At 39.9% G+C, this 26,233-nt stretch overlaps 1 protein-coding gene across 1 annotated transcript; it reads right to left on the bottom strand.

The window, feature by feature from the left end:
* On the bottom strand, positions 1–26,233 carry LOC6585436 (carbonic anhydrase-related protein 10). Its single transcript, XM_002011031.4, has 9 exons — positions 26,110–26,233; positions 24,855–25,703; positions 9,890–9,937; positions 5,876–6,012; positions 5,510–5,701; positions 5,242–5,404; positions 1,882–2,036; positions 1,145–1,276; positions 1–828 (listed from the first exon to the last, which is right to left on the bottom strand). Exons 2-9 carry the CDS (start codon positions 24,934–24,936, stop codon positions 742–744), a joined length of 996 nt encoding a protein of 331 aa, XP_002011067.2. The 5' UTR covers positions 24,937–25,703; positions 26,110–26,233; the 3' UTR covers positions 1–741.

Genomic DNA, 26,233 nt, shown 5'->3' with positions numbered 1-26,233 from the left:
TTTGGCTTGAAAATATTTTTATTATTTCACAAATATGAAAAGGCAGCAATTAATTTGTGGGCACAACATGTGGGCGTGTCCAGCCTTTGTGTGTTGCGTTTGTGTATGTATTGTCGGTGTGTGTGTGTGTATTTTTGTACGTATGTATTTAGAACTTTGTTTAGATTTAGTTTTCGTTAGTTTTCATGGAATTTCGTTTATTATTTGTTAGAAGCATTTTTTTTTTTGCTGTTTTAGTTGAGTATGCGAATATACCCTGACAGAGAGAGAGAGAGAGAGGCATAGAGGTGATAGAGAGAGAGAGAGAGAGACAGAGATGGTAATATAGTTTTTGCATAACAAACATAAATTAGTGAAAATTGCAGTAGTTTTTAGTTTTATATGGCTCTTGTTTATAGTCGATTTTTAAAAGAAATAAAAGCAATATGCCCCGACTGCCCATTTTCAATGGGCGCAGGGTATACATAGAATTTTAGGAATTCCTCTTTGCCAGGGTATTTAAGATTCTGTTTTGCGCAGTTTTTATCTTGTTAAGAATGAAACTATATATATATATACATATATATGTATGTATATACGGGATATTTTTCGTAGTTGAATTTTAGGAATGCTGCAAGCAAAAAACGAAACCTGAGCTCGTTTTTTGACGTTATTTTTCAAAAAAATCAGTGTGAAAATTGAAAATGCGAAATGCAGTTGGTGTTGTTTTTGTTGTCCTGGTTCAAGTTGTTGTTGTTGTTGTCAACGTATCAGAAGTCCTGTATCTGGGGACCAGCGATTCGCGCGATAGTACATATCCTTGTACATGGAAGGACATGCATTTTGATTCTGTTGTGGGCAAACGGAAAGTGAAATGAAATGGAAACAATTAATATTTGAACAATTTGTAGGGTATATGATTGATAGAATAATAGACGGAACAGGGTGATTGACTAGCAGGCAAATGATGATTGACTGGGATGATTGATTGGGTTGATTGATGTACGAGTGACTGAGTTGGACAGTCTAATAGGCGATTTATGATTGATTGACTTTTGATTGATTATTAACTCTGATTTGACAGACGGACATATTTAAAGATTGTCATGTTACTGCATGATTGGTACGAGTGTATGAATAGCATTTAGTATCTCTCAGCACTTACCTTATGACGCTTAAAATCTATGTTCGTCCTTACGGTTCTATGGTGTAAACTTTGCACGGGTCGCGCATTATTACCTAATGGAGCTTTCGGTGTACTCTCGGAGCCTTGCATCAGTCGACGGAGTTGATATAACTGAAAGCATAATGAGAAGCAAAGAATGGGAAATGAGAATTAAATGGGTTCCTGACTTCAGTCGATCATTTGGAGAGAAAATATACCATATTTTTATATTAGTCACTCCTAACTCTAGAAGCTAATGGACAGTTCCAAAAATTATTCAAATTTTTATGTGTGTGTAGATTTCTCTTTAATGTTTTTCCTCTCTGTTTACACTCGGTTTGTTGTCTAGTTTCAGGGCTGTGCCCCTCTGTCGTCCGTCCTTTGTCGATGCATATGCAAATTGATTAAACTAACCAAATATTGTTTTTTAATTATGCGCAGAGCATCGCGTTGACCGCAACTAAACCGCGCGGCGACCGTAGCCCAATAGATGAGAAATTTTATAATTGCATTTATGCTATTTTTTTGTTTTTTTTTTTTTTGCAACAATTATAACGTTAAAAAACAAATTACAAAAATGATGAAAATAAAAATAAAAAAATAAATACATAGATATACAATTCGTCTCTAATTGCAATTGCACAACGCGAATGCAATTCATTATTTGCGGTCGCTGGCAAAGCGGGTGAGGGAAGGGAAAAGCCGATGCCGAAAGAGGGGCGTGAGCGGGTTATTACCTCTTGTTTGGTGATATAGATGGGTTTATTAACTAGTATCCAGACCGTGCTCTCCCAGCAGCCCGGATGCGTGGTGGATCCCTCGTACGTAATATAATGATCCGTATTCGGCAGCAGCGATCGCACCGATATGTGCCGTATGGGCGTCGAGAAGCCTGCAAAGGATTGTTGGGAGGAGTAAAGTGAGTTATTAAAGAGTGTAGTTAGATTCGTTAGAGAACTTGCTAGCGATTGTTAAGGATCTATAAATTATGAGCTAATGAACCCCGCCTTAAAACTTAAGCTAGTGTAGATCATGTGGATCGGTTCATCGAAAAAGATTTGGGTCTCACCAACTTACGTTAGACTTAAGCTTAAGCATTGGTCTAAAATAGTTCCATGGGTGCCATAGATATATGGTCTTTTTCGTTAAGTTTTCCGGGTAATGCTGGCCTATTGAGGCTATAGTGGAGATTGCGACAAGCTAAGACTCAATAGAGTTCAGGTTGAGTTAGGTAAGTTAGGTGGGTCACGTTAGGGTAGGTTAGATAAGGTTCTTATTATAATATCTACGTCTAGATTGGTAAGGTTCTTGTTGCGTTATTATAGACATGGCGAAACGAAGGTCTTATTATGGTTGTGTAGGTAAGGTTATGTTAGGGTAGCATTGGTGGGGTAGTCTTACCCTAAGTGACAGTCATGTTCGATTGTGGTAGTTTAAGTGGTGCCAGCTTAAACCAGTGAAGGTAAGAGAATGCTTCATATGGAAGCTCATATTAAGTTGAGTCAATTAGTTTATAGTGATTTACTTAAAGAGGAGTAGGTTAGATTGAACCAAGGTAAGGCTAGGTAGGGTTATGTTAAGTGGTTACGTATTTATGTTATATATGGGTAATCTTGGGATATTCTGTCAACAACTCACTAGCTAAACACACAATCTATTGTAATCTACTCTCACATTGTCAATATTTCTTGGGTCTATTCCCATTTACTTTTTAAAGATTTATACGTTTAAAAAACACCGTTCTTATCCAACGAAAACAACGGTGGAGAAAGACGCGACTCATTTACATTAGCTCTAATGAACTTAACAGAAAGTCTTACCTATATCTATACATCAATTCATTCAATTCTAAACACTTTGACATTTACAGGGTATCGAAAGTAAAGTTCAAGGTGCATTGGGCATTTAAATGGAGTGCAGCACATTTTGCCATGTCTCGTTCGCAATATGAACGGCAAAACGTCGACGATACGAAAAAAACCTAATGAATAATTCAGACTAGCTAGCAAAAGGGGGTGGGAAGGACAAGTCGACATGGGGCCAGCCACGGCATGAGAGGGGAGAGCGGGCTGTGGGGCTAGTAGGGTATGCGAGGTCTGAGTCTGATTTGTTGGTTGGCTTCTCGTTGGTCACTTGAACGACGGCGCTCGACTTCATTCATACAAATCATTATGCCCAGCCGGAAATGAAGCGCCTCGCGGTTTATGAGACGGCGGCAAATGGTACTAAAAAACGAGTGGCTAGAGCGTTGGGTTTGCGGTGAGAGCAGTGAAAGCTAGCCGTTAGGACTGGTTCGGTTCGGGTCTGAAGGCATTCCGAATAATTATTTGCAACAGAATTGTTAGCTCTTACATGGCGCTTTGGTGTTCAGTGTGCAACGGCATCGGAATACTCTGCAACAATGACTTGAGTATGTCGTACACTCTCGATGACTTTCATAAATTATCGATTGCTTTTACCTAAAGAAATGCAGAAGGCTAAAGACTCTGTCTGAGAATTTTTCGCGTTGCCCTCTTAGAGTATTTGATATTCGTTGTTTCGACTGTTTCGACTTCACCTTTTAAGTAGTTAAACTTTCAAGTTGTTTTGCCAGTTGGTTCGCAGAAATTGGCCGCATATTTTCTGCATTCTGAGCTCGAGCGGGGCGCTAAAGGAAACTTCAGGTTTTCCTTTATTTATTTTTACTTTTTTCTCTGTATTTTTTTTTTTTTTTCGTCCTTTCATGGAGCTACATAAAGTTGTACGACCTGTAAAAAGGCTATTAAACTGGGTCGGTCTGTCGGTCGGTCGGGTTGATGGGCGGCTGCGGGGGTGGAAGGGGGAATTATTAAGTGTCGGTTTAGTGTAATTCGAGGTTTCATTTTCGTCACTTTGCGCGGCGTTGCACGGCGCGGCGCCAATTTCGCGGCCAACGGCTGTCGAGCAATTTTTATGGCTCACTTTAGGACGTTGCCGCACATAATTATGCCGCTTGTTGTTGCAGCTACACAATTGTTGCAGTTCCACTTGCAGTTAGCAAGTTGTTGCTGCTGCGGAATGACATCATAAAAGTGCTAGCCGCAGAGCCAAGAGCCAAGAGCCAAGAGCCAAGAGCCGTGAGCCGTGAGCCGTGAGCCCTGAGCTTTGAGCGCTGAGCTCTGGCCAAGAGCCATGAGCCATGAGCCATGAGCCATGAGCCACCAGCCGCGAACTGTGAGTTGGGCAAACGTTGCAACATTTCCGGTGCATTTTGCGTAGCGGAAATGATGTTGGCACGCCCCCTCAGCCAGAAGCGCCCCCTTTTGGTTGGCTGATAGTGCCAGTCGAAAGTCAGTCAACGGAGGAACTCATCAAACGAACTCGACTCCATTCCATTGATGAGGAATGCCAAAAAGCCATGCGAAGCGAATGTAGAGATGATACCTGCCTCGTGAGTCGTGAGTCATTAAGATGTGACACGATAAAGAAACTAATCGCATTGGCTCTAACTGACTAAGCTGAACTAGAGATGTGATGCGATATATTCGCAATGATTGTTGCTTGCGATGGGTCGTGACACGAGAGAGGTCAAAAGGGAATATAAACGAGTGGAGTAGTGCAAATGCAAGTTGCACTAGAAGAGGGAACTATATGTAATACTATATATCTTTAAGTACAGATGATATGTGCGTCAGGATGCTAGAGACATGTGATCCAGGCAAAGGGCTTCAATTGAGTTGACTGCAAAAGAGTACAAATCCAAGTGTCTCCAAGTACTCAAAGTATCCATTGAAAATGCACCTAGAGAAGGTGCTGAATCGTGTCACGCAAGTCAATGCATTGATAAGTTGGCATTTTAAGAGATTAAGAGATGGGAGAGTCAAGTCAAGTCACGTGAATCACGCCTTAAAGACAAAGCTAGAGATGGACTTGAAACAGAGTGAAGCTTTCTCGTGTATACTTAATAGCTGATATATATAATATAGACATATACAATAAATATATATACCTAGGGATACGATGTGATGGCACCATAAATATATATACAATATATATATATATAGATCTAAGTAAAAGTCTTAATTAGAAAAGCTAGCGTCGCTCGCTGTATGCCGAACCGATACTATCGCATAACTCACCTCTATAGAGAACCTTGTTGAATGTGCTCGTTATGATGCGCAGCTCGGGATTGGGCGTTTCGCCAATTTGCACCATCAACGAGAGTCCGACAATGCCCTGCGATTTATGCTGCGCCTCGGACATGTTGTGGTACAGCTCCTTGTTGAAGCCATAGATTTGTATCTGTATGTGTGTGTGTGTGTGTGTGTGTGTGTGCATGGGATATGTTACAATATTAATATGACTGGTTAGTCTGGCCATCCTGTTGCCGTCGCTTGATTGACCTACCTCGCCCGGAAAACTGTAGCCCTGTATGTAGTGCTCGGAGCCGCGACTGTTCTCGGTGCCGTAGTGTATGTAAATCTCTTCGAATTGGTAGCGATAGGCCAAAGGACCGCCGGATATGTTCACGTGCTGCTTTGTGTCCTTGTCCACGCGAAAGACGAGTGATTGACCCGTGTTGTGCAGCGTGCCGGAAACCTGTTGACGACGACAGCCAAACAGAGGCAGAGAAACACAGCCAGAGAGAGAAAGAGAGACAGAGACAGAGAGAGAGGGAGAGAGAGCGAGAGAGGAGGAGAGATGGCGTGTGAGTGAGACGGTGCAACTGAATGTCCTTTCCGGTGCTGCTGCTGCTGCTGCTGCGGCTCTTACCTTGTGCTTGTCAATGTGCAGCGGTCGCAGGTATGGATCGAAGAGCAGCTTGTCGGGCACCACATCAATGGGCGACTGTCGATGTCCTTTGTTGCACATGCTCCACTGCGGATTGATGAGACCCCAGAAGCTGGGACCTGTAAAATACAAATCGCTGATTAACAACAATGCTCGATGCATACATATTATAAATTTATGTTGCTTAAGTGCGGCATGCTTGGCCAACAGATACTCTGCTCCGATTGTGCTAGTTATTTCGGGTAGAGCTCATTTATCGATCGGACTATCAAGTTCATGTATCGAAATTGAGCACTCCGATTGAGTTCGTATATCAAGACTTAGCCTCTAAGTATGCATTAGTCACATCTTATGTCTACATTATTATTAAAAGATAAGTCTTGAGAGACTTATTAGTAGTAATAGACTTAATACACTTAGTAGTAATAGACTTATATAGTCCATGAGCTTAGCTCAGTTTCACTGATATACATACATATCTCGGTAACTAGATCAGAGGTGTTTAGGCATGAACGTATGAATATACGAAGATCGTATACATGCCTCCGACGCACTCAACGACTAGCAGGTAGTGCGCTCGGAAAAGATAAGGGTCACATGTACGGACTCTATAAATAGGCAAATGAACACTAACCCTTGCAACCCCAAAGTCAGATTATGTAAGCCTTACAAACTCAGCGATAAGATAAGAATATGGAATAGACCAATGCTGAGCCTTACACACTCAGCAATAGACGCACTAGATTTAAGGGTTAAAACTATGCATGAGTCGAGGTATATAAACCCAGGCCCAGAAGAATAAAGATCAATACGAAACTAAACACCATCATCAATCAAGTGTATTCGTACAGGACCTGGAGTGACTCTAATCCTTAGACTTGTTATCCTTATTGTACTTAAAGCAAGTAAATCCTTCTTTAGTCTCTGAGCTTTGACTTTGACTAGCTCAGTTTATTTAACTTTATTCTATATTATTCTTATCAACTGCACTTTAGCTACCCTTAGCCCTTAGCCCTTCAAGTGTTTTAACTCTAGGCTCAACAGTCTGTGAGTTCATTCAGCTAGAATTCTTTGGTGTGAAAATAGATTAGAGCAGTTTGATTGTGCCTCTTGGGCATTTAAAGAAACCTGAGCAGCTACAGCTGCACTCTGCAATACATTCTATTGTATATAGCTTTTAAAGACTCCCATGGCGCATCTGGCATCCCTCGATTGCTGATGGGTATTACAAATGGAAGGAAGTGGAAGCTTTCAACAGCTGACTGACTGTTTGGCTAACTGTCAATCGTGTTGTTCGAATGGGAAATGTGTCCAGTCTCGTCCTGTCCGACCTTCGCCCCGTCGAATTGTAAACAACGAGTCGACAATCCAAACACCAAATGAAATTTCATAAGCTTCGCTTCACTCACTGCCTCTCGCATCAGTTTAAATAGCAATTAAATGAACCCAAATGGGAGTTCCATTGCGTTCAACAAGAAAAAAACAAACACAAAAAAAAAGAGGAGGGGAGCTACCGACATTTGACCCTTCCGCCCGAACTCCCGCCCTTTGCCCTGGAGCGTTTAGGTAACCGAATAGTTGGCTCTCGCCTGCATTCAATTTGATGTGACAGGCACAAACTGTCGAAACTTTTCAAAACAAACTCCCCCACTGCCCCGCCAGAATGATTGCAACTGGGGGCAGCTGGGCTGGTGGCAATCCTCGTGCTGTTCGTGTGCCGTGTGCAGCAGCCATATGGAAAAATTAAATATTTTTATAGACCGTAAACCTCGCGTGTGCGTCGTGCCGCTTAGGAAATACTCTCATAAGTGTTGATTGTCATAAGATATAGTATAGAGATATCTGATATGGTCAATGCAAGGTCTGCCGCTATAGCTGATATATATGTGTAAGGTAGATACAGTTGAAAAAGTTCATCTTTGCTTCAGAATACAAACTTTTCGAATAATGGAGCAAAAATTGCAAAAATTTTTTATATTCCGTACAAATGTATTTTATAATTTAATAAACAAAAATAAATACTGTATTACATAGGAGTTGAGTCTGTTATGTGAGAAGTCCGAATCTTAAAGTGAAGCTATAAAAATCTGATTATCTCGCGCCGGTAGAGCAACAATGTCAAGGGTGCTCAATGCATCAAGAGCAACAGAAATCAGTGCAGAGGCTAAGTAGCTGCACTGAATGAGTGTGTGTGTGTGTGTGTGTGTGTGTGTGATATGTATGCACAAACACACAGACACCCATTCATACACACATCTATAGACACGCGCACCCTCTTTCTCTAGGTGCACCTCAATGGTAGTGCAACATTTGAGGCCACCGTCGCTCATGCCACACGCAGCTGCTGCTCATTTCGTGTTTGCATTCATTCACACACTCACCCACACTCACTCACTCATTCATTCATTCACTTATTCATTCGTTTTTGTTGCCAATGCTTTGTGTGAGTTTTTTTTTTTTTTTTTTTTTTTGTTGTTGCTTTGTCTGCCGCCTGGCGCTCAGCCCCTGCCTCAGCCTCTGCCTCTACCGCAGCCGCTGCTTCAGCTTCAGCCTAACCCTGGGGCGCTGCCTCTGCTGTTGCATAAATAAAACTGCGTCCTGTTGCAAGCTGCAGCCGTGTGGCATAATAACAAAAATGGCCGCTGACCAGCTACAATTCCATTCGCACACACACACGCACACACACCTACACAGACAGAGTTGTATTATCCACAAATATGTTTTCGCTTATTTTATTTATTTTGCTCACTTTCATTTCGAAATTTGCAGCGCGAAACTCGCTTGAATCCAATTTAATTGCGTTAAATGACAATTTTAGACATGTGTTCCTAACTCTACGTCTATATCTAGCTCTTTCCCTCCCTCTCTCTCTCTCTCTCTCTCTCTCTCGCTCTCTATTTCTCTTTCTTTCATTTGGCTGACTGTGCTCGCCTTTCGAATTTATAGATATCTTTTATCTATAAATCAAGAGTTCTCTTGTGCGACTCACTGAGAGTGTTGCTATTTTCGATAACTTTATGTCAGCCACTGTTTCAGTTATCGATAACATTTAGTTTTTGAATTATTTCATCAAATCTATCATTTTATCATATTCTACTCTTTTTTCATTCATATTCATATAGATACAAAATTATTGGCATTTTGAGCAAAAAACTTTATCCGTTCCATATTTCAATTTCTTCATCTACATTCCTTATATATTCATGCTATTCTCTACTTTCACTTTTTCTCTTTCTCACATCATATTTTCAGAGATTCCTTATTTATACCTAATCTCTTTCATCCACTTGCTCTTCCTTCTGTATATTTTCGTGGTCTTCTGTATTTCTTTCCTTTTCACACATCATTCTTTTTTCGTTTACTTTCCACTGTTTCTACTTTATTTTCATCCTTTTCCCTCTCTCTTTCAACCCATTTCTAGCTTTGCATTCGCATTTGCTAACTTACTCAAGGTCATCTCAGTTTCATTCACTCGATCTCTCAACTGTTTCCTTGGCTTATTAATGAGACGTAGTCTCTCTCCTTTTCTGCCTAACTTGTTCTCAACCCCATTTCTCTCTGTGTATTCATATTTTTGTTTTCATTTTAGCTTGACTCCCCTCTCCTCATTTTACTTGCAGTTTTTCAGCTTCTTCCGTTGCTTGATCTACCTGCTTCCCTAGCTCTTTTCACTTTTCAGCCTTTCTCGCTTACAGCCACATAGCCAATTTTTCTCAGTGCATATTATCAGTATATTTACACATATACATTGATTTCCAGCTCTGGCTTGAAGTCCCTTCCGCAATTGAATTCATTTACATTTGAAATAAGCGCTGTAACTTCATCTGTACTCGATATTTATTTGCCTGATTGAGTGCAGCGGGTATTTGGCATTCGTTAAAGTTGTTAACGAGCGACTGCATCGAGGGCTATTCACATGCATTCACATTCTGGCCGGCCATGCCTGGCAAGTGTTTAAATTTGAATTCAATTGAGATACTTAAATGCACAACTTACCCGAGATGCCGTCGTATGTCCACCATTCCTCCCAGCTGGACAGGACCTCTGAAAGGAAAAGAAATGCATGTGAGACAGGAGTAGAGCGGAAAATGCATTAATGTGCCAAGGCTTTAAGCCGGCATTTAGGATGGGTCTGGGAAACAATCGGAAAAGTACCTTGACAGAATTTCTCTAGATAAGTCAGCACCTTCAGGAGGAACCTTCCTTCCCCCGTTCCACCCCCGCTCCCTCTCCAATGGGTTGTGTCAATGACACTCGGATATATTGTCGTAACTAGGCTGTCAGGCCATAGACCCCGTTTAGCTCGCTTTGAGGTGGGGGGTGGCTGGGCGAGGTGTACGGCAGTTGGCAGCCAAATCTTTGGCTTTTCAATGCGCATAATTCGCTGCCAATGTAAACAGCGCATGAAATCAACTAATGTAGGACTTCCCACTGATGCCTGATGGCGTAGACAAACCGAACGTTAGTGCAAGAAATGAGGCAGACAAAACAAACAAAGCACTGGCAGTGGCAGTGGCAGTGGCAGTGGCAGTGGCGCCTCTCTTGGCGCTTCTCACTGGCAGCCAACGAGACGCCAGCGCGCCCCGGGCATGTCTGGGGGCTTCCTTTCGCCAAATGCGTGTCGCATGAGTCAACATGGTTCAACATGCTGCTATTTCTGGATATATATGCACATACATATATATATATACTGCTTCCATCGCCATCGCCATCTCCAGCTTGCCGTCTACCTCCAATTCGGGCAAATGTTGTCGCCAGTCGGTCGGGCGCCAATAAAGTTTACACTCAGTTGCCACATTTCGTTTATGGGCAAGTTCTGCTTCCGCTTTATCAAGCGACAGACAATTTTCGCTATTTTTCTTTCGGACCAACCCCAGAACCAATCTCAATCTACACCGACCCCCCACCCCCACCCAGCCGGCTCCCTCGGCCTGACTCTTTGAGCGTATTCAAAATTTATGCTATATGCGTCGTGCCGCAGCGGGTAGCACACACAGAGCCAATGCGACGCGGGTGTGTGGGGCAGGATGTAAAGTCTGCCCGAAGATGAAGCGAGACAGACAGACAGTGAGAGCGAGACAGACAGAGAGAGAGGGACGGACACTCTGTATGGGGAAGGGGGCAATAAAGCCAAAAGAAATTGCTGCAAGCCAAAACGGAAGTTGAGCAAGGGAGTCGCTGGCATCGCTGCTGCTGCTGCTGCTGTTGCTGCTGCTGCTGTTGCCTCTGCTGCTGCCTCTGCTGCTGCTGCTGCTTCCTGCAGCTACCAACTACAGCGTTATGCTATGTCTTCTTTTCAATATACCCTTACGCAGTCTGGGCACTTTAACTAATTGAAACGTGAGAGAGAGAGGGAGGGTGAGAAAGGGAGTGAAGGGTAAGTAAGCTAACAAATGTCTACAGTCTTAAATCTTTAAAGCTAGTGAATCAACATCGATGTGGATTCTCTCTTAATATCTATCCTAGCTATCTTAGACATCAGTCTAATTAAATTCCCTGAATGTAAATTGTACTTCCGAATTTCGACCTCCAAGCGGATATTTCCATAGACTCCTTTTATAGAATATTGTCTTTAGATACTTCCAACCATCTTTCCAAACGACTCTCTCTCATTTGCTTATGGGGCACTTTACATAGATCACATCTCTTGTGTGAGAAAATCCTAGAAAACTTTTTCATTATTTACTTCTCTAGAATAATTCCATAGGATTTCCCATCTGCACTTTTATAGCACACTTCTATGGGATCGCACCCTAGGGTTATCCCATTGGGTTGTTTATTTCATAGAGTATTTCTTATAGAGTACATTTTATAGTGTGACTCCAGATAGAATGTCTACAGGGCTCTCAGCTATATTTGACTCTGAATTTCTATGATCTATGCAAGTGGAGCATGAAAAGTGTGGAATTCGATCTATAATCTGAGCCTTCGATTAGGTAATTTCCATAGACCAGTTTTGAGAGGTCACTCAGATAGATAAAAAGCTAGCAAAGACCTAATGAAGGTAACGTAACTTCCTCAGATTTAGGTGTTTGGTGATACCATAAATAAGTTAGGCATCCCAAGCAGCTTAAGGGATAGAATTTGTCAGTCTTTAAGGCCTAAGCTGTTGATAGGATCTGGTTAAAGATAGAGTATCTATTATCTGCGTTTTTAAGCCATAAGACAGTAAGATTGTTTGAATTGTGGGCGCAGATAGCGCCGAGGTTCTGCGGCCAGGCCAGGCCTTTGCTATGCTGGGACATTGTGGGGCAGTTGAGGGCGGGAGGGGTATTGTCGTGTTGCTTTTCTTAAAATAACAATGAACGTCCGTTTGGTTGAATACGCGAATTCGTGAAACGCGACTCGCCGTCACTTCATTTTGTTTGTTTGTCGCGTATTTTGTGGGATAGTTGTATCGCAGCTCGACCCGCTTCCTCTTCCTCAGCTTGACTCCGACTGCCTGCTTAGCGCTGTAAAGTATGCTATTAAATTGGCCGGGCAAACGAAGTCAAACCGAAAAATGGCTCAAAGCCTTCAATAAAAACCATTTGAGAATGTTTTACGGCATTTTGCAAAGGGTCGCTGATTTTTTTGCTCATTCCATTTCTATTTCTATTTTTTTTTTTTTTTTTTTTTTTTTTAGCAACAAACACCCCTCTGTACCCCAGTGCGGAGCGGTTTGCCCTTGTCCTAGCTAGCTCGTAGTTTTCTAAGTCGCCGGCCGATTCGTTTCATCTGTCGTGATGATTCGTCAACAGATTGCACATTTTCAGCGGGTGTTTTATACCCTGGAAATCATGGGGAGTGCGAATTCGGGGCATATTGGTTTTCTCGAAACGTAGACCTTATAAGCTATGGGGATTATTCATTATTCCAACGACCGATTTACTCATTTCGGGCTGAACGTCCCGTCCGTTCGTACATCCTGCCATCCGTCCGTCTTTCTATTCGTCCGTCCTACCGCCCGTTCGACCGCAGCTAGATTCTTTATATGCCTCAACTCTGCACAGGGTATCGCCTAGTCGTACCCCACACCCCTCTGGCGTACTCGAACTTGTTTTCCATTGATAGAGTGGGAACGGCTAGCTTCCCTGACTTTCAACTTCCCCCCATTAAGCCATTTGGCAATTTGGGTTTTTATGCTGCAACAGCAACTTAATTTATTGTTATAACAGTTTTGTCGGCTCACATTCCAGGCTGGGGGCTGGGAATGGCATGGCATGGCATTGCCTCTATTTTTTTTCTATCTATCAATTCGTTGGCTGGACCGCGTGTCGCCAATTTTGTTGTGAATGCTTTATGAAGAGATTTGCCAGAGTTTCATTATCTATTCAAATGGTAATCGTTGGGTATCCATTTCCTTTATCTCTCTGCTGTGAATTCACAAGTTTTAAAGCATTCCGCTTGTTGTTGCCTAATTGAGGTTAGGCATTGGCTTTAGCACTTTTGCCTTTGACCAAACCCAAGTCTCTTTTGCCACGAATTCGTTCTCTCTTTAGTCGTTCCACTCGTATCCATGGTAGATCAACTATTTGACTTTAGGCTTTTGAGTTCTTTCTTAACATGCATCCATCTATATCTGTTTGAGTTTATCTAGATTTCATATTCTTCTGTTTCGCCAGCTCTACATCTCTTTCAACTTCAAGATTGATTTCTTAATATCTTTTCCTACATACACTCTATTCAGTAGTTAGGTTAGTTTCGGACTCCTCTCAAGTTCTCTTTAGCTTTAAGCTCCAATACTTCACTCACATTTCAGCTCATTTTTTAGTCTTCACTCTATAAGTTTCCTAGGAATTGGAGCTTAATTCAAATTTGAAATTATATATAAAATTCTAAGAAGTCTAATTTATATTTAGGTTTCATTCAGATCTCTGGCCTTTCTCATAGAGTTAATAAGTTAAGTAAATACTTGTTTCCTTGTCGCCTTTGGCTTAGAGCATGTTCAAAATCCTTTGTTTGTGTTGGGCAAGCGAAAACTTTCTAATAATTCCAAATCTGTTTCTGCGGCATTCAACCCCAGGGGGACTATAACGCATGGAGTGTGACCGGCTGCCCAATGCTGGTTCATTGTGGAAAGAGATTCTTAAATGATTTACCGTATAGCCACGCCCTAATTGCTGGGCGATTTAATCACTTGGTTTAACTGGGAAAGAAGTATATACTATGCTCCCAGCAGGGAGAAAGAGAGAGAGAGTGAGATCTATAGATCTATAGATAAACTAACTGATTGCTGTATTGACTGATTGTCTGATTGAGTGACAGATTGATTGTTTCTTTGTCTACAGATTGAATGATACTGATTGATTGACTTGCGGATTGATTGGCTGCAACTCAACTAGCTGATGCAGTGATTGATGAATTGATTGGCTTCTGATTGACTGATTGATTGAATGATTTGCTTGTCTACTGATTGACTGATTAGCTAATTGAATGATGGATGAACCGATTGTATGATTTATAGATTGATTGATTGGCTATAGATTGATGATTGACTGATTGTCTGACTGACTGACTAGTTTAAGTTTCTAAACTTTGCATTCATACAGACAGACGAAAGGAAACCAATATACTCTCCTCCCACTTGGACGTGAACGAGCATAAGCATACAAAAACAAAGGCAATAAACAAAAGTTTTCGGTTTGCCTGTCAAATGTATTCACAGACATCTATATATATACATATACATGTGTGTTGGTGTGGGTGCGGGCTATGCTATTTTCGGAATGCTGGCCCAACTCCTTATCGATAGCAAGCGATGACTAAATTAAGTTGTTGCTGCTATTGTCATTACTGTTGTTGTTGTAATTAAGAACGTTAAATCAAAATCAAAATAAAGCGCGACACAACGCAACGCAACGCAACGTAAAGGGCGAACTCTCAAGCATTGTTATGAGCTCCTTGATATGTTTTGCTTGCTGCCTGACGAAGGACGACAAGAACAAAAGTCACGCACACTATAGAAATTGCTATAAGTGCGTGTGTGTGTGTGTGAGTGTGTGGGGGTGCTTATAATGGCGTTGCGCTTCAAAAGACAACACGCCCTGCTAACTAATTCCAGTTCAGGTGCGAACTGTAGTTGAAAGCGGGCCCACAAAGGCGCAGTTAGCGTAGTATTTAAGGTTTGGTTCTCCTAGAGATTGTTGTATAATGATTTTGGAAGAAGCTTTGTGATTCTCTTGAGTTTGTGTCTTTTATATTATTATTATATATTATATTAAATCAATATATACAAATTTAGAATTACAAGTTGTTTGTTTTTAGTATTTGTAAAACAATCTTCAAGGTCAATAGTCGAATATAGTATTATACGAAAAAATATGAAAATAGGTCAACATACAGTGGCTTACAGCTTATTTTACCCAACGTGAAATCAAAATTTCATCCGCTCATTGCTTTTTACCCAATACAAATTTTTGAAAAACTCAAACGTAGAACTGTTATTTCAATATAATATAGAAATTAGAGAGGAATGCTCTATAGCTAACTAAACATACCTAACTATAGAATTATCGATGTAATGCTTTTGGTATAAAAAAAATATATCGATAACCGTCCTAAATATGCAGAGCAACATATGTTAAATATACATCACAGTGCTCACAGGGTTCGGTTATGTATTACTCTTTATTCTCCTGAACCAAAGTTTTCATACCCAGACCTATGCATAAATTCAAACTTAAATCTAGTCTATCGATAAGTTTACAAAGCGCAACGTTTGTATTTTCGATATTCTTAAGCTATCGCCCAGCTTGTCTTCATTAAAAGCGCCCTTGAAAATGCGGCCCAAGTGCCAGTTTCGCCCCTGTACTATTTAACTTGAAATGAATGCAATACACGCGACCAGAAACAAAAGTTGAATCCAAGATAGAAAAGACAATGGACGAAACCGCAAAGGCAATAACACACACACACACACACACACACACACACACACACACGCATACACATAGAGAGCCCTTTTATGTGTAAATTATGGGTTCAATATAATATTGACAAAGAATCAATAAAGGAAATGTCCTTAAAATTAATAGGCGACATTCTCAGATATCGAATTACTCGCTCTGTCATCGCTTTTAATTAAAATTTCTAGACAAGGGCGCGACACACACACACACACACACACACAGAGACTCGCACACACATGTCGTGGTAAAATTTATGACTTCCTGTTAAGCGCTCGCTGATTAGTATCTGAGAGTATCTGAAGGATTCAGCTCAGACGGCGGCTCAGTTTATCAAATTGTCGCCTCGTCGCGAAGATTGACGGGCATAACTTTGGTCTGAGCGCCTTTCCCATGCCACGCCCACAACACTTTCGGGCCTGAGGTTGGGTTTTTGGTTTTGGCTTCGGGTTGTGCTCGCGGCACTTGAGCAGCTTTTTGTTAGCCTTTTTTTCTTGTGATGGCGAGGATTTAGCTTAACATTGAGTTAATTTGCCTTGATGAACTTTTCCTTAAGGGTTAAATGCGCTAAAAGTTTGCTTGTGCCTTGACGAAGAAGAAGAAGAGGAAGAGAAATTTAAGCTATAAATTCTTTTAAAGTTGTTTTTATTTATTTTATTATTTGGGTTAATTAAGACTTGAGCTTTAAATTTGGATAGCCAGAAGTGAGAGATACTGAAACATGAATGAATTGATTGACCAAAGATTGACTGATTGATAAAGTAAAAGACTTGAATGTGCGATTGACCTGATAGATGGTTAGTCACACTGAGGGATTCACTGAACGATTAACTATACTGCATTGTATTGTATGCCGGCAGAGTCATTGACTGATTGATGATTGATGCCGGACAGCTTAGCTTAGACTGCTGGAAAAGCTACAGAAGTTCTGCCTCATTCGAGAGATGTCTTTTAGGCTTAGAAGAAAGAGCTTCCTGAATTGAAATACTTACCGAAATCTTGTAGATTATCGTACAATAAGATGATATACATTTTTTCGCCTCAATCAATTATTTTATTTCAGTTCAAAGTACAGGGAGGAGGAACAAACAGTAAAAGTAACATTAGGCGACTTGTCTAAATATTTTTTGAAACTTTTATTTTCTTTTCGAATTTCTTTTAAAAATTGTTTCGTTTTGTTTTTTGCATTTTTGTATTTTTTTTTCGTGCGAAAATAAATGAGTTTTTGCCAAAATTGTTGGCAATGATATCAAAAGTATTTGTTGTTACAGCTACTATTGTTGAGGCTTATTTTTTGCGGAGCTGCCGAAAAAACGCGACGAGAAAAAAAGACAAACGAAGTGAGAAACACTTGCAAATTCCAATTTCACGTTGTGCCGGGCGCCCCATGAAAAGTAAATTAAAAAATAGGTCAACAAGCAAAAACAAAAACAGCCTCAAAAATTAAAGCAAAAAAAAAAAAAAAAAAAACAATAGGAGGGTTCATAAAAAAAACAAGCAATCAAAAAAATTGAAAAGAAACCGGAGAATTTGCAATTCACGCGATGGTTTAACAGCAAAAGTTTTTTTTTATACGCAAATCTATCGAAGTCCAGGGGCCAGGCCCTTCGTAGCCCTCACAGATAATATTTGGATTGCCGCCCAATCTATTTCGATTTGCCATGGTATTTCCGCTCATCGATATCAACTTGGCGCTATACCAAAGATACTCGGATTGCATTCGATTGTAGAGCAACTTCAACTACAATTTCAATTTCGAATTCAGCTTCAACTTCAACTGAAGTCGATGAAACATTTTTAAATCAAATATCTCCATAAATATTCTTCATTCAAGTTTTTCACATTCCATCGAAATGAAAATATATTTCATTTTAAAGTTAAATTTCAGCATGAGAGTTAATTAAATATTTTGTGAAAAGTTTTAAAAAGTCAAGGAACGGATTTAATCAGTCGAAAACCTGGTCATATGAATTAGCTTTAATGAATGCTGATGGATAAGTTGGATACCCTGTGGCTCTTTGCAAAAACTGTTACAGATTCTGGTTAATTAGGAATTAATATCTAAATGCAGAGCTGATCGACTACTATATACCCTTGAAAGACACTCTTAGGGTGTGTTGCTATAACAGGCCTTACAACTTTTCAGCTAATCTGACTGAATACCCTGTAATAATTTATACTGTCTGTGCATAAAAGCTATTTTTAATATACAAACTCATATTACAGGGTATAAATGCATATATACATATGCCATAGTTATCATTTATCGAAAGAATGCAGTGCATTATACCCTGCCACGCACATTGCCATGCGAACAGGGTATACTTTAAATAAAACTTAATATTTTCTATGCAAATACGCTTGGCTATTCATACAAATGTGTGCAGAAGTTTTCGGTATTATTTAAAAGCCGACCAGATTTGTGGTTGCAAAGGTCGACAAGCCAAATGGAAGGGGAGCGAAGGAGGTGGATGTGTCGGGGGCGAGAGAGAGAGAGAGAAAGGGAGAGTCCAAAAACGAGAGGAGGAAAAAAAGCACGAAACGTAAACAAACAAAGCGCACAGTATGCCCCACTTACGTCTGCCCCACACACTCTCTGGCCAGGCACTCACTAAAAACATGCCACACTTTTTTTTGTATACCCTAGAAGCCATTGAGAAGTGTGAAATGAGGGTGTTTTGACTGTGGCAGTGTGCATGTAACGGATAGAGGATCTATGTGAGTTTCATTTGAATTGAGCTTTGCTTCAGAAATCTCTAGTTTTGGCTACACAACATCGATAAATATTGTATCGATAACAATTATCTCTCTCTTACTTTCTATATACATTATGGCTTAGGAAAATCCAAAGTAAGCTTGGATTCCATCTACTGCCTGATTGAAGCTGATTCACACGCTCTTCGCTCCAGGATATTTGCTAGTCGGGCATACCCCATTGGCCATACACAAATTTCCTGTTTTTCATTTTTCTAGCAGCACAATTCACAGTGGCAAATTGCATGGCCCCCAGGCGCATGTTGTGGACGGACTCTCTAATGGCCAATTCCTTGACATGCCAGAGAACACACACACACACACACAAACACACACACATAGGCAAATAATTGTGGTTACAAAAAGCTCATGTTAAGTTTCAAAACGAGCGACAGAACGGGGTTACGAACTAGATGGACGAGTGTATGAACGTACTTAGAGTGGGAGAGAGGTTGATATATAGACAAAGAGAGAGAGTGAGAGTGAGAGAGAGAGAGAGAGAGAGAGTGAGAGAGAGAATATGCCGGAAAACGAAAACGTTTGAAAACCATAATTTGACTAAAAACCGTCTAGACGCGCCAACTAAGCAACTAACCAACTATCTTAATAAGTTGCTCGGCCAAAAACTTTGCCAACACAAAATCCAGGAGGAGACGCAGACGAAGAAGTAGACGAAGACGAAGAAGAAGAAGCTGAAAGAAGCATTCAAGAAGTGGGATTGAGCTGAAGCCAGGAAGTTGGCGCCGCTGCTTTGTGGCATATACAATTTCGATAATAAGCAACAGAGCGCATTACGTGTGGCAGCAACGGAGGAGTAGAGAGTAGAGAGTGGGAGGTGACAGGTGGTGCCTTGTGGTGGGCGTGGCACACGTGTGCAATGCTAATGCGAGTCACGTCAACGCTGCATACGAAATCGTTGTAAAGTTACCAAAAAAATAAAAATAGAAAACACGGAAAACCTAAACTTGCCACAAGTTGCTACCGCAGAGAAAGGCGGTAGGGAGTAGTAGACGTGACGATACCCTGTAAGTGCTGCAAAAGTGCATTCAAATGATATCACTTGAGCTCGGCTTGCTATCTTCAAGTGTGTTGTTTACAGGGTATCACTGCGTCGCTTTGCAAGAGAGTTAAAGACGTTAATATACCCTGTAAATGCTAAAGTGCCTTAAATGAGGAGGCTTCAGTTGAAATGCATATGTGGCACTAGACTTATATGTGAAATGGAGTGGTACACATTGATATACCCTGTGGGTGATAATGAAGACTCTTGCAGTGGTAAATTTACTAGAACTCTTGTCTTCTCGGCGTGAAATTGGTAGGGACTTATCTGGATAACGGTGTAAAGTGTCTGCATATCACTCTGCCAAAATGTATTCTTTCTGAATGTGGGAAGGTCTTCAGCTTTCTTATAGCTATAGAACGTAAGTTCATTTTGGATCTGCAGCTTCCTTTGGGCGAGTGGAGTAGACGTAGACATACCCAGTGACAAATTCTTTTCCATATTCCAATTTGATGGAGAGGGAAATCGACTAGTCAATTGGCTCTATATAATAGATCATTATAGAGCTTGCTCTCAAGGTTCAACGAACTATTTTTCGATTAGTCAAAGCTGCCTAGTGTAGGGTATCTCAATTTCTATGTAAATTGTGTATTTATGGTGCTCTTTTCGCTCAGTGTAGCTGATGAATTGGCTTTCGCTTTACAGCACTTTTGGCTAGCAGATTGTGAAGCCGGCCAAGAGCGATTTCAATTATTGCCAATGCATGTGGCGTATGCGAGAATGTGTGAGTGACATTGGTGTTTCAAGTACCAGCTACAACAACAACAACAACAACAACAACAACAACAGCAACAACAAGAGACTAGAATAAATGCCTTTAAGCTTCTCATTTGTCGATTTGTGGATTGTCAGTTGTCATTTATGCCCCGCAGTGCGTGTGTGTGTGTGTGAGTGCCTAGCAGACAAAAGCACAATCAGCTAAACACCCACACATCCGCACACACACACACACACACTCGCTCTTGTTGAGACAGAGAAAAAAACGGTATATAATCCATGTCAAAGTGATTTTTCACCTCAAGGGCAAATTTAACACAATAATTTGCACAATTTGTCAAAACAACCCTCGGGCTAAATGGTATCATAAACCACAACAGCAGGCAGTCTAACACACACACACACACACACACACACACCCAGCCACGCACACACACGCACATACACACTGAGCCAGTCGAAAAGTCAGACAAGTTGATTGTGCTGCGTGCAGTTTGGCGTCACGCCTTTAACTACACATACATATACACATAGAGAGATACCCTGTAGCTGAGTGGGGCGAATGGGGTATACACAGTCCATGCTTACGCCTTGTTGACTATCTGTGTCCAACTGTTATATCTAATTACTTATCTAAGCTAATCAGCATGACAAACTTCCTGTTGACTCAGCGTTCACAATCAATATACCATAAATTACTAAATGAATACGAGGGCGGTCCCAGAACTACCTGACCGAAGGAAAAAACAAATTTGGGCGAATTTTATTTTATTTGTGAACATTGTCTCCTTTCAGGTCAAATTATTTTTTCTTGAGCTATTCTCTAGATTGTAGCTGTAGAAATATAGCATGAATTGACTATAAAGCTCATTAAAATACGCATCTACCGCGGGCTCTACTCTCATATTGCTTGTTAATCTTTCATAGAATTGATAATAAAGCTGTTTCAAATACTATTTTAAAGCTAATTGAGCTATAGATGGATCTATATACTGGTTGACGTATTTAAGGCGTGGCACATTGAAAAATATAGACCTTGTGATGAACGAGTATTATGCAGTCAGTCAAGGCCTGCAACTTGATTCTTATTATTGGAATTCGCACTCAATTAAACATGAAACTATTCAGAGAATTCAACATTCATTCATTGACTACTCGAGTGGGGGAAAACCAGGAGACTTTTTGCTGAGACGTCAACGATTTGTGAGAGTTTTTCATTTGCGTTGATTTATTTATGGGTAATTTTACGTTGTTTAATCAAAAGTCATTTAAATGTTTTATTTTAAGCAAATAATTTATTGAAATCACACACCGAAATTCGATTTCAAATTGATTTGAGGTTAATAAAGTCTCACCAATTCGGACTCTTTCTCTCTCTCCCCCTATCACTCTCATTCTCTCTCTCTCACTCTCTCTCTCTATATGTATATATTTTCTGGTAAATAAACAAGGCAAAATTTATATTTCATTTGTCGACGAGCCGGAAAAATTTCACTTTATTTAATAAAACAAGAGAAATAACAAATAAACAAGTAAAAACGTCGCAGTCGGGCGGCACCGACTGCTGAATACTCATTCACAGAATAAACACTGCTAGATCCATTTTACAATTTGTCACGCCCCCAACTGATATATTGAGAGGTTGTCAATAGAAGTTATTCGTAAATTTGTAAATTTTTAGCTTAATAAATGTAAAACCTGATGTTTTTCCCGATTTGCCAAGCTCTCAATGGGCGTAGATATATCCACCCAATATCTGATTGATTTTTGACTGCTGACTCTCGTAAATCTCCCAAATTTCAACTCTCTCAGAGATACAGGAAAATACTACTTAAGACTTGCAACGTCCATATAAAGTAGATCTGGAAAATCTAAACACTTTAGGGTTGGAGCATATACACGACTTTATGTCTAACATTTCAAGCGTCTAGCTTCAATAGCGTTGCAATGGTCTGCATTCATACGGACAGACAGCAAGCCGGACATGACACAAAGCAAATATACTCATTTCAGTTCACTGAGTGCGTATCAAAATGAATTGCAATATATGAAAAATTCAACATTTTCAGCATACTTTTCTCTCTCATACCTCCAGAAAAAATGGAAATATTGCAAATGGGGAATTTCGCTGTGATGTTGTTGATCTAAAATCGCATTTTCTAGCACTTATCTAATTTAAAAAAAAAATAAATAAATAAAATAATAATAATAATAAATAAATAAATAAAACTAATTTTTTGCTTTTGTGTGGCCCAAGGCAAATATTTGTTTTAATTAGCTCGAATTTAATATCAATTTTATCTGTTAAATGTCTGTCAATTGATGTTTTCTTAATAAATAAATTTCATTTACAGAGAGAGAAAGAGAAAAGAAGAGAGCAGCGACGATTGCATTTCCATTTCCAATCTATTCTAATTTGAAAGCTTTGAGCTATAGTTTCTTTATTTGTTTGCGCTTTCAGGTTGAATGCTCACTCAAGATATGCAAAGAGAGCATATTAGTTTTTGTAACACGTTAACTCTTGCTGTCTGTCTATCTCTATATCTGCCTGTATATCTCTCTGTACTATGTAGGTGAAGGAGCTCCATAACAATTTCAAGCTTTAGTTTCGTAGCTATTTAAATTTAGAAGATTCGCCCATTTTCATATATATCTGTATATTTGGTATCTACTAATATCTAAATAACCAGTACCATCGACATATAGTAACATGATCTCTGCTTACATCCCATATACCCGTTTCAGTATATTGAATGAGCAGAGCAATATAAATTTCAATTTCTAGCTGATCTAAAATCTGAAGAAAACACTAATAAAAATGGAAAAAATTCAGAATTTATAAACAGCCTGTATATAGTTAATGAGCAGTCAATATCTATTGCTAGAGCTGATATGTCATAGCGAGTGACTACTGTATTTAGCTGTAAGTCGCTAAGAGTTCAGCCCTTTCCTTGAGATCTCTGCCAAACTAGCTGAAGGCTTAAAATTGTAGAGGTGTGGCAGCTCATTCTGTGTGTGTGTGTGTGTGACAAGTGGAGAAGAAGCAGAAGCAGAAGAAGAAGAAGCAGAAGTAGTCGAATGTCTGTTATTGCACAACAAAATGCATTAACTCAAGCAGTTGCAACTGTTGCAGCGCAGCAATTGCTGAAGTTGCAACTGGAAAAATGTCTTCCCTCTCACTCACACAGGGTCTCTCTCTCTCTCCCTCTCGCTTTCTGTGTGCGTCGCACAACATTTTACATTCGATGACGTTTTCATTGCCAGATGCAACGTCAACAATAACAGAAAATAGAAACAGAAAATGGAAAATGGCAAATGGCAAATGGAATAAAGTAGAAAAACAGCTTCAGTTCGCATGAATAACTGACCAGGCGGCAGAAGACTGACTGACTGATGGACTGATGCGCTGACTGAGTGAGGGACTGAATGATTGAGTGAATAACTGGGTGGGTGATTGACTGTGTGACTGACTGGTAGAATGATAGACTGACTGGATGATGGACTGATTGAGTGATTGATTGATTGGATGCTTGAATGACTGATGGACTGACTAGCTGCCTGATTGCCTGATTGATTGATTGACTGATTGATATACTGACTCAATGAAAGGGGGATTGAGTGACTGATCCAGAGTGGGAATGAATGAATGATTGACTAAATAACTAACTGAGTGATTTATTGACGGATGGGTAGACCAATAGACTGACGAGTGATTGATTGATAGACTAACTCAGGGACTGATTGAGCGAATAGCCAAAGGACTAACTGAAGAATTGACGAAAAGATTGACTATCCGAGTGAGCGATTGACTGAAAGACTGACTGAGAAAGTGAGTGACTGATAAACTGAATGATTTATTGATGCACTGGTTAATTGATTGACTGACTAACTGATTTCGTGCGTATTTAAATAAATAAAATAAACTGCTTAAATTGTGAAAAACATTTTTATACGATACTCAAAATATTGAATATCTACTAGTCAATCATTATTTCAGTTTGAGTATAATGAGTCTTGAACTTTCACTTGACTGAGTACAGATAGATCGACATTAATTCTTATCTCTACATTGTTCGAGAGCCTCTAGAGTGGATGATGAAATTCCGAGCTGAGAATCAAAGTCAATTAGGTTATCAGATAGTTGATTGCTTAAGTTGTTCAGCCTGTTCGAACCCCTCTAGATTGGTCGTGATCGCACCCCTAGTTCAGAATTCAAATTAATTTTCATTCTCATGCAGGGTATCTGCATGAAAGTTGGGCACTTTGACTGGCTGTGTTCATGTCTTTAGATTGCTTGAGAGCCTTTTTAATGGATGTTCACGAGTGAAGCTAAAGTTCGTTTGACTACGGGGTATCTGCTAGTTGAGCACTTTGATTGTCTTCCCGAATGCTAAGATCTCTAGATTGCTTGAGAGCGTTTCTAGCGAGAATACAGTTTCAATTACTTGCAGGGTATCTGCCGGTAGAGCACCTTAGCTGGCACCTTTCACCATTTGTTGTTTGTTTTCTTGGTTCTTATTTTGCGATTGCATATTTCACTTACCGGAACTGCAAAGCAGAACGATTGCTGAGCAAGCGATAAATCCAGCTGCGGAGAAGCAGAACGTCTGTCCATGCAGTGCCATGACTGCTGGGGCCGTGGCGCCGGGGCGGCGGGGCGCGGACGCGAAGCGGGGTGTGGGACGGAGCCGAAAAAAAAAAAAAGAACACGAAATAGAAGTCGGGCAGCAGTTGATGAAGCTGTTGTCAATGTTGTTGTGGAGCGTTTTATCTGGTTGTCAGCTAATGCACAAGAGATCCCACTCACTCACTCGCACACTATCACTATCTCGTTCGCGCTTGCACTCGAATGTGCCGGTCTACAGTTTTGGGGCCAAGTCAAGTTTGTATTCAAATTCAAAAAAATGGCATCGAGCTGAGTTTTTGAGTGGCGAATTCGTTTGCCAGCTTCATCGAGCTTTGGCTAGCTGAACAACAGCAGCTGCAGCTGCTGCAGCCGCTGCAGTCCCTTGGCCACATTCTCTGGCCTCACGTCACACGCCTCACGCCTCTGCCACTGCCGCTGCCCCTCGGCCCACTGTCCTCTGGTGTCCTCCTGTGTCCTGTGTCCTGCTGCACATGCAAATTTTAATTTCCGTTGCTTTCTTCGATGTGCACACAACTGACATCCTTCATTTCCGTCCCGCAACACACACAAAACTTTCTTTGACTTTCTCTCTCGCCAAATTCGCTTCTTTTTTCAATATTTTTGCCACTTAACAAAACAACAACAAAAATTACTTGAAAAAAATAACATCGCGCGTTTTCTTTACTTCAATTCAATTACTTTGCTGTCTTCATATTTTTCAAGTTTCTAGCGTTTCTCTTGATTTTCCAATCTATTTTTGAAGAACTGAAAAATAAAAAAAATATATATAAAATATAATATATATATTTTTTTTTAAATTTGAAAAACAAATTGTTAGTTTTTAAAATAAAAAAAAATAAATAAAGAAATTCGTTTATTATTCATTTAACATTAAAAAATCAAATTTGAATTTTGATATAAAAATTTGTCATCAAAAATTTTGTTGTAAATTTATGTAATTCTTTCTCATGTTTATGTTTAAAAAATTTATAAATTTTTTTATTTTTATTTTTTTTTATATTTACTAAAATATTTATAAAACATTTTTTTTAATTAAAATTTTTGTTAATTATTATTTTTTTTATTATGTATATAAAAATAAATAATTAACTCTTTAATTTTCAGTTTTTTTTTTTTTTTTTTTTTTTTCTTTGAATATTCAATAGCTTACAAATGGATTTGAAAGTTTCTCTCTTTTAAAAACGATCAAATTTCGTGTTATCTTTTGGCTAACTGTTTCTTTTATTGGAGAGACAGGCGCACGCGTCCGTTTGCATCTGCATCCGAATTGAAAC

This window comes from Drosophila mojavensis, unplaced genomic scaffold (assembly GCF_018153725.1).
Source record: "Drosophila mojavensis isolate 15081-1352.22 unplaced genomic scaffold, ASM1815372v1 contig_136, whole genome shotgun sequence".
Classification (NCBI taxonomy): Eukaryota; Metazoa; Arthropoda; class Insecta; order Diptera; family Drosophilidae; genus Drosophila; species Drosophila mojavensis.
Note: the sequence above shows the minus strand (reverse complement) of the source record. Positions and strands in the feature narration are given on the sequence as shown.

Bases quoted from the DNA above. Each gene is read 5' to 3' on its own strand.
- LOC6585436 (XM_002011031.4), bottom strand. From the start codon at position 24,936: ATGGCACTGCATGGACAGACGTTCTGCTTCTCCGCAGCTGGATTTATC. The intron at 6,013-9,889 runs GTAAGTTGTGCA...TGTATTTTACAG, and splicing joins GACATACGACGGCATCTCGG to GTCCCAGCTTCTGGGGTCTC. The intron at 829-1,144 runs GTAAGTGCTGAG...TGCCCACAACAG, and splicing joins TAGATTTTAAGCGTCATAAG to AATCAAAATGCATGTCCTTC.